Source organism: Fukomys damarensis, unplaced genomic scaffold (assembly GCF_012274545.1).
Source record: "Fukomys damarensis isolate Sample0158 unplaced genomic scaffold, DMR_v1.0_HiC HiC_scaffold_19, whole genome shotgun sequence".
NCBI classification, from domain to species: Eukaryota; Metazoa; Chordata; class Mammalia; order Rodentia; family Bathyergidae; genus Fukomys; species Fukomys damarensis.
The window spans coordinates 54,893,858-54,902,377 of NW_022900931.1; the positions used below are offsets into that span (position 1 = coordinate 54,893,858).

The window sequence follows — 8,520 nt, forward strand, 5'->3', positions numbered from 1 at the left end:
TGGGAGCCGTAGTCCGGCCCCGGGCGTCGCGCGCGTGACGTCAGAGCGCCGCCGCCCCCGCCCCCTTCCCAGTGAGCTGCAGTCCTGTGCTACGTACAATTTACACCCGACGTCGCTCACAGCGGGTGTCCCTGTTTCCCGACGTGAACCCTGACCTGAAATCGCCACTACTGGCACAGAGACCGGGAGCAGTTGTGAATACTTGGGTTTTTATTTACCCCGGGGAGCCAAGTACGGGAACTGGAGCACGAGGACTCAAAGGAGGGGCCTTCTTGCTCTACTTCTCTTGGCTGAACATGTAGCGGAGGAGGTCGACCACTCGGTGACTGTAGCCATATTCATTGTCGTACCTGCAGACAGATGGAAAAAAAAAGAGGCTTGAAGGCGATCCCTCCGACCAACCCCGACTCCCCCACGATCCCCTGACACCCTTTCTCCCTTACCAGGAAATGAGTTTCACAAACTTGTCATTGAGGGCGATGCCAGCCTTAGCATCAAAGATGGACGAGTGGGTGTCACCGACAAAGTCCGTGGAAACCACCTGGGTGTCACAGTTTCAGAGGTAAGGGTGGCTAGCAGAACAAGGACCTCCAGGAGCTCAGGCTTTTGCTCTTAGGGTACACTCATCACTTCTAATATTTGATGGAGGCCTACTGTATCTTGGGACAGGGTGTGACCAAGGAACATAGGGGCTTTGTCTGTGGGGAACTCTCAAAAGGACAGGCCACAAACACCCTGAAGTTGTCCTATTTAACATTGCTTCTTGGGAATAAGGTGGGTACTTGGCATGGGCCCTCATGGAGGATGTCTCTGAGGGTGTCCCTGAGGCCAGGTCTCAGTGACCAGGATCTGTCAGTCTTGGGCACTCAGCACAGTGTCTGAGGTGGAAGGAGCGGCAGGCACACAGGCCCTGTGGGTTTCACCCCTTGTAATGGAGCACAGAAGGGTTTTTTTCAGCAGTGGAGGTGATCTGGTCAGATTCTGCTAAAAAGAGATCCTGGTACTTTGGTGAGTGGGCCTGCAGGAGCTAAAGCAGGATAGCGCACCCAAGCAGATGTACAGAGATGGAGATTCCTGCCCCAGGGAAGACATAGATGGTGTGACATCCATTCCCAGGGAAGACACCTAGCATGGCCTGGCTGTGAGGAAATGTTGAGAAAGTAGGAGTGTGTTGACCATCCACAGTATGCCAGTTCTGGGAGCTACGAAACCGAAGAGATAGCTCTCAAGTTCCTTATTTCTTGGAGTGCACATAATAGTATGGCCAACAGTAACAGTGACTGTGAAGTAAAATTTTTGGTGAGGAAAGGGGCCACAAAAAGAACATCGTTCAAGGAGAAAGGGCAGGGGTTGAAATAGAGACTTGGAGGAAGCGAGGGCAACTTGTGGCCAAATGGGGAGAAAGTGTTCTAGACTACAGGAGCAGCAAGTGCACAGGCTTGGAGGCAGGGAGATCTACTTTCCTAGGCAAGCAGTCTCTCTCTTGACATACTGAGAACAGCTCCCTGGTAAGTAGAGATCAACCCTCCCTCATCTTAGAGGGCTCCGCCCAAAGTCTCCTCAGCCCCTACCTCATCCTCACAGTAGGCAAGAATGCCAGCCATGGGTCCCTTGGCTGCTTCTTTTACAGCATCCTTGATGGCTGAGTAGGGGGCAGCCTGGGCCAGGCAGCAGGTGAGGTCCACAACAGACACATCTGGGCTTGGCACTCGGAATGCCATTCCTGTTAGCTTCCTAGAAAATCCCATAGTAGGGGCGGGAGTCAGAGTCTGTCCCTTTGCTATGGGGCCACCCAGTCATTCTGGGGTTTGTCACCCATCCTCATCACAGTTTCCTGTCCTCATACCCTTTGAGGTCTGGGATGACTGCACCCACAGCTTTGGCTGCCCCAGTGGAGGCTGGGATGATGTTCTGGTGGGCACCGCGTCCATCTCGCCAGGCCTTCTTTGATGGCCCATCCACTGTCTTCTGTGTGGCCGTGTAGGAATGGACTGTGGTCTTGGGAAAGAAGATGGTCAAAGTGAGGCCTTCTAGCTCTTAAGCTCCCATGCCTCCTCCTTCTAGGACTGGGTTGGTGGCTGAGCTGTGGAGGCTGATGTGGCTAGCACCACGTGGAGGAGAGGCACATGCAGGCTAGGGTTGAGAGTTGTACGCTGTTTTAAAACTGAACACTATCTGAGTGTGGGGAGGCTGAGGCAGGAGGATTGCTGTGTGTTTGAGGGTAGTCTGGGCCACACAGTGAGTTCAAGGCCAGCCTGAATTACATAGTGAGTTCCTGTCTCAAAAAACAAAACAAAAACTGAACACTAACACTGTGCACTGGTGGGCTTCTCCTGCCAAACCATTGTCTCCCGCCTAACTCCGTACACTAAGCAGGGCCTCAGAGGAGGTTGGGTTTCCCTGCTGTCCCTCCCACCATATCCCTGAGCTCCAACTCACCATCAATCCTTGCACAATCCCAAATCGCTCATGGATGACCTTGGCAAGGGGGGCCAGGCAGTTGGTGGTACAGGACGCGTTGCTGAAACGGCCCACACATGCATGGGCGCTGTGAGTCGCAGAGCCTCCCTTCCACTCGTGGTTTAGTGAGAAGTCAGGACGGGGATGAGAAGGCTCAGTGAGGGTGCCTTCAGGTGGCAGAGACACCTGAGGTGCAGCTAGGGGGAGGCTCCCTAAGCATGTCCTGTGGACATTGTGCTTTCTTCAGAAGTCTAACAGGTAGTTTCAGGGTGTTATCAAGATGATGCCTTTGAGACTTAGGGATGGAGAAGCAGGAGCAAGCTGATGTGAAGGAAGGGTCAGTGATCTAGCAGGAGTGGGGAAGGCGAATCTCCCTTTCCCTTCACAGGCTGATGTGTCCTCGCACCACGCACTCCTCTCAGGATGTTGCTGCCCCTCTTACCTGACAATTTTCATAGAGCCAGGGTTATATTCCTTCTCATTCACCCCCATGACAAACATTGGTGCATCTGGCGAGGGTGCGCAGATGACCACACGGTGGGCACCTGCTGAGATGTGCGCCTAGCGAGGGAGCACAGGAGTCAGGTGCTTCAAGTGTGACAGCCTCCCAGCCAGCCCTGCGCACCCTAACCCACTTACCGAAGTTGCCTCTAGGGACAGGTACACGCCTGTGGCCTCCACCACATAGGGGTTCCTGACGTCACTCCAGGGTATTTCTTTGGGGTCTTTGCTGTGGAGGATGTCAGGGTTGTGAGGAATTGCCCCTGTACAGGCCTCATCTTTAGAGTCCACAGCCTTAACCATGTGAAGGCATTTCACTGCTGACTAGACACCTGTTTGGCCTGTTACTGCCTGTCCCTCCCCCCACCGTCCCGTGCATACCTGGCTGCCCCAATGGGTGCCATCCTGCCAGCTAGCTTTGTTTTTGTGCCCCTTATGGGCCATTCTTCCTTGCCTGTACCACCCCTGCTATGCCTGGAATCAGACTGCTACCTCCCCAACTCAGGCCACCACTCTCTCAACAGGACCATCCCTGACTGTGTTCAGAGGGGTCTGACCCTTTCACCATAAGCTCCCCAGAATGAGGACCTCGTACTTTGAAGCCTGGTCTACTGCTTTCTGTTCAACTTCACTGTGAGCCCTCCTTACTACCAGTTCCTGCAAAAGGGTGCCCCTGCCAGAGGCTGAAAAGTCCCCGAAGGAAGACACCTGCATCCAGAGAGCTGGATGAGCGGCGGTCAGCAGTGGCCATAGTACCTTGTCAGCAGGCTGCTAGCAGAAAAGTAAGAGAGGCTTTCTGGTCCCTGATTTATCAGTCTACATTTTTACTTGATATTTTGACAAATCTTTGTATTTGAAATGTATTAAACATCTATTGCTGTTTTCTGCTTGGCTTTTTTAGTAAGCAAGCATGAAATGAATCAACTGTAGCAGTCTTGTCCCTTAAAGAGTTTATCACAAGTAACAGGAAAATTTGCTTCTGTGATTATTTGTTTGCATCCATGTCATCTCCTAGGCTGTTTCATCATACAGGGCTGGTCTTTGTCCTTTGTTAGTAATCCTGCCCCCCCCCGTGGGGGTTTTAACCAATGTTTGTGGGCCTTTTCTTTATTTACTTTTTTTGTGGTAATGAAGATTGAACCCAGGGTCTTCACACTGAACTACATCTGCAGACCTGTTTAAAATCTGTTTTAAAAAAAATTTTTTTTTGAGGCAGAGTTTCACTATGTAGTTTAGACTGGCCATGAATTCACTGTGTAGCCCAGGCTGGCCTCAAACTCATGGTGATCCTCTTGCCTCAGTCTCTCATGCTGGGGTTACAGCCGTGCACCACTGTGTCTGGCGAATTTTTAAATTCTTGTGACAGGTCTTAGTGTGTTGCCCAGGCTGGGATCAAACTTGTGATCCTCCTGCCTCAGGCTTCCAAAATGCTGGGAGGTCTTTTTAAGACTAACCATTCTAGGCTCCCAGTTGACTCTGTGGACTGATGGAGGCCAATGCCTGAAGGATCTAAGAAGCTCCTGCCTTGCCCCCAGCTGGTGCCACAACCTGCTGGCCCTGTTGCAGAGCCTGGCAGACTTGGGAACTGAGTGCCCCACCTCCGGTCCCTGGGTTCTCCACAGCACAGGGCAACAAAATTGACAACCAGCAGACCAACCTGGTTGAAGAAGACATCAACCCAGGAGGACAGTCTCACTTCATGACCGAAGTGATACCTTTCCACAGAGACTGGGTATGAGACAGCCTTGAAAGATAGGCTTGGAGAGGGTGAGAGCTAATTAGGGATTTCCTGGGATCCCCTAGGAGGTCCAGGCTCAGACTAGAAAGATCACAGGGCTTGTGTTCTGTTGTGAAAGGCCAGGTTTGGTGGGAGTAACCATCAAAGAGGTTGGTCCTGAAGAAGGCCTTTAACCTAGTGATATGTTTGAACTCTTGGAGGCATGCCAACATCCAGCAAAAATCAGTGCTCTGAATTACTATAGATAAGTATAAGGGGAGCCTAATTATTTTCACTAAAATTAGAGTCCTCTTTGCTTTGGTGAAGGGCTGTTCATGAGTGGTTCCTGGGGTTTGTCATTATCCAGTTGACACCTGATGCCATTGTTGCTGAATTTACTACCATAGATAAGGTAATGTAGCTGTGGATGGCAGTTGGTTTTCTCCCAATGCTGGATACCTTGATTGCCTGGGGGGAGGTCATAGACAATACTGTGGCTTTCTCTGAAGAATGGGCACAGGGCCAAAGAATTTGCAAACCCCAGCACAAAAAAAACAACCCAAAAATCAGAAACATGAAAAAGCAAGGCAACAAAATGCTTTCAAAAATTCCCAGCTTCCCTAAAGTTGGTACGGGAGGCAAAGAAGGGTAGGAATCACAAGCTATTCAGCAAATAGGTTTGAAAGGGAACCAATGGAGGTAAAACAGTTCTATAAGGTGTTTGGCAAATTTATAGAATATATAACTAATCATATAATGACTAATGAAACAAATGATCAGAGTCTAGAGAAGACACCAACAAACACCTAGTGAAGCTAAATAAAGAGATGCAAAACACGAATGTCCAGCATAGAAAAGGAGTCCATAAGAAAGATCCAAACAGAAATCCAGGACATTAAGAACATGATTTAAAGTCTGAGTAGCAGAAACGACTAATGCAAAGACAGAGTGTCAGACCTAGAGGAGAGGGCTGTGGTCAATGATCAATTAATGAGAGACTCTGACACCTTAAAAAACAACAAAGGAACATGAAAAATGGATACAAAAGCCCCCAGATGACTCAAAGAAGTCTAAAATAAGAGTAATTGAAATTAGCAAAAAATCAGAAGATAGCACAAAGGGCACAAACAACTTGTTTATATAAGTAACAGAATTTTCCAGAGATGGAAAAAGAATTTAATGCACAGATAAGTAAAACATATAGATCCCCAAATAACCATGATCAGAAAAAAACCCACACCACATAATAATTAAAATACCAGAAATACAACACAAAAGCAGAATCAATGTCCTTCCTGAGATGTCTCTCCAAACTAGCAACCAGAGGCATGCACATACACAGTCTGAGGAAGGAGGTTACAAACTCCACGTCAGATGTCTGGGCTGCAGACATGCATGACACACTGCCCTTACCACTGGTAGACATTGATTGCTTGGTTGTCCACAATCAGCTGTCCATTCTTGTGCTCCACATTCCCCTTGTACCTGCCATGTGTGGAATCATACTTGAACATGTACACCTGCAGGAGACAGAATGGATCCTAGTCTTAGGTGGCACAGTAAGCTGTCCTGGTGAGTCCCCACCTAAGTGTAGGTTCTACATTGCAGCTGGAGTCTTCCATAGAGGTCTTTGAACCCCCTTCCCACCCCAGTCCTCTTTCTGGTCCCGCCCTCTGCCTGCTTCTCACCATGTATTCTGGGTCAATGAATGGATCATTCACAGCCACCACTTTAACGCTCTTCTCCATGCAGGCTCGCAACACCAGGCGACCGATGCGTCCAAATCTGTCCAGGGACAGGCAGAGGAGGGGATGGTAGATAAAAGGGTAATGGGTAAGCTATGGTGTCGGTATCCCCACCATTTCATGTTGAAATGTAATCCCTGTTGTGAGGTATTGAGAGGGTGAGGTCGTGAGGGGACCCTCTTATGGGACCATAACAGCTTTATAAGAAGAGACCAAACCAGCAATCTTGCTCCATTCACCATGTGAGCCCTGCATTGCCCCACCAACAAGAAGGCTGTCAATGGATGCTGTCCCTTGACCTTGAACTTCATAGCCTCTAGAACTAACTAAATAAATTTATTTTCTTTACATATTTCTCAGTGTGATGTATTCAGTTACTGTAACAGAAGATGGACTGAGGAGGATGCCCACTCAAGGGGATTAGGTGGCAGTCCTTAGGCTGGGGAAAAGGCAGTCACATCTGTGTAGGCCACTGTCATCTTTTGCCCACATGAGCTCACCAGTCTCAACTCTATTTTCTGTTTCTTCTTCCATCTGTCCCTTGTCCCTTATTTTTAATCTTGTAGTCAGATGGATTTGTTAAAATTATAAGTCATATTACGTCTTGTGGCCCCAGAACCGCCATGGCAACCAGTAAAACAAGATCCAAACTTCTTACTGTGGTATACTCAGTCCTGCTGCACCCTTCTCTACTTTCTCTTCCCTTCCTCCTCCTCTCTGTGGTCTCTGCCACAGCCTACACTGACACACGTACTTCATGGCAGTCCTAGAGCACAATGAGCTTGTGTCCCACAGCTCTTGATTCTCCATCTGCCTGAAGGACTTTTCCCCAGCAAGACATAGCTCGTGCCTTTTGTCACTCAGGCCTCACTCTCATGACACCTCCCAGAGGCCTTCCTTGATGCTGCTAAATGTTGCCTTTCCAGCCTCATGACACCACTGAGGTCTACACACTTCACATAACATGTCCCTGAACTGTCTTGTGTCTGTGTTTGATGACCACCTTCCCTAGGCCTCTCTACCCTGTCTGTGCTGGGTCTCCAACTGGTTCAGTGAGCGCAGTTGGCTGAGAAGTGAGGGGATGCCCCAGCCAGTCCAGCTTCAGGAGTGGTCCTGGGCCAAAGGCAACTCACCCATTGATGCCTACAGTCAGCTCTTGACTTATAGGTGCTTTCTTGGGTGCAGAAGGAGGTGGCAGCTGTGGCTTGACTTCCTCCTTAACTGGCTCTGGTTTAGGCTCAGCCACCGGCTGCGGCTCTGGTGGGGGTGGTAGTCTGACCACTGTGGGGAGAAGGGCGACTTGAGGCAAAGAGCTGTACCACTCCATGGAAGAGAAGGAACCATCTGCCTTCCAGAACCTGTAGCTGACCGGCCTCTACTGGCCAACTGTATAGCCCAGTATTTTCCAGACCCACTTGATTTGCAGAAGAGAGGGCAGAGTGGTTTTAAAATGTCAACACCAGAGCCCCTTTCCTGCAAACAAATTCAGTGGGCATGTAGTTTTTTTGTGTTTTTGTTTGGTACCCGAAATTGAACTCATGACCTTGCACTTGCCAGGCAGGTGTGGTGCCACTGGGCTAAATCCCTAGTCCAGGCATGTAGTTTTAATAATTGCTTGGGGGTGAATTCTTTGTGCCTCAGTTTCCTCCTCTGTAAAGTGGAGTGCTTTCAACAAGAAAAGAAAACCAGTGCTTTCTCTCAGAGGGTCATTGTGAGGATTATACCAGATAACATGTAGTGTTTAGGATAGAGGCAAGGAAGCATTCCACACATTAACATTTCAAAGATCGTTTCCTGAACCTGTGAGAGAATTGTCTGGTATCTGATTATTAATAAGACATTTCACCGTTTTTTTGTATTTCAAAATCTGGTACACATCTTAGTCCCATGCTCCTCACACTGTAATGATGATCTGACTTACCTGGGGAAGTCTCTTCCTCGAAAAATAAGATTCAGTGGGTCTGCAATGAGGCCCAGGAATATTGCTTTTAAAGATTATTTACTTATCTAGGGCTGGGGGTTTAGCTCAGTGGTTTTGCCGCCTGCCTCATAAGGGCAAGGACCTAAGTTCAATCCCTGGTACCAAAAATTGAAAAA

The 8,520-nt window shown here is 49.0% G+C and overlaps 1 protein-coding gene across 1 annotated transcript in view; it reads right to left on the reverse strand.

Annotated features, from left to right (window-relative positions):
- Nucleotides 1-197: 197 nt before the first annotated feature.
- Gapdhs (glyceraldehyde-3-phosphate dehydrogenase, spermatogenic) overlaps nucleotides 198-8,520 on the reverse strand; it is a 10,588-nt gene continuing 2,265 nt past the window's right edge. Inside the window, exons 2-11 of the mRNA XM_010626348.2 lie at nucleotides 7,557-7,704; nucleotides 6,367-6,463; nucleotides 6,092-6,198; nucleotides 3,100-3,190; nucleotides 2,903-3,021; nucleotides 2,440-2,521; nucleotides 1,847-1,998; nucleotides 1,572-1,734; nucleotides 444-541; nucleotides 198-350 (exon numbers count right to left, since the gene is read on the reverse strand). Of these exons, the coding sequence (XP_010624650.1) occupies nucleotides 278-350; nucleotides 444-541; nucleotides 1,572-1,734; nucleotides 1,847-1,998; nucleotides 2,440-2,521; nucleotides 2,903-3,021; nucleotides 3,100-3,190; nucleotides 6,092-6,198; nucleotides 6,367-6,463; nucleotides 7,557-7,704 (1,130 nt within the window). The 3' untranslated portion in view covers nucleotides 198-277. The remainder of the gene's footprint in view (nucleotides 351-443; nucleotides 542-1,571; nucleotides 1,735-1,846; nucleotides 1,999-2,439; nucleotides 2,522-2,902; nucleotides 3,022-3,099; nucleotides 3,191-6,091; nucleotides 6,199-6,366; nucleotides 6,464-7,556; nucleotides 7,705-8,520) is intronic.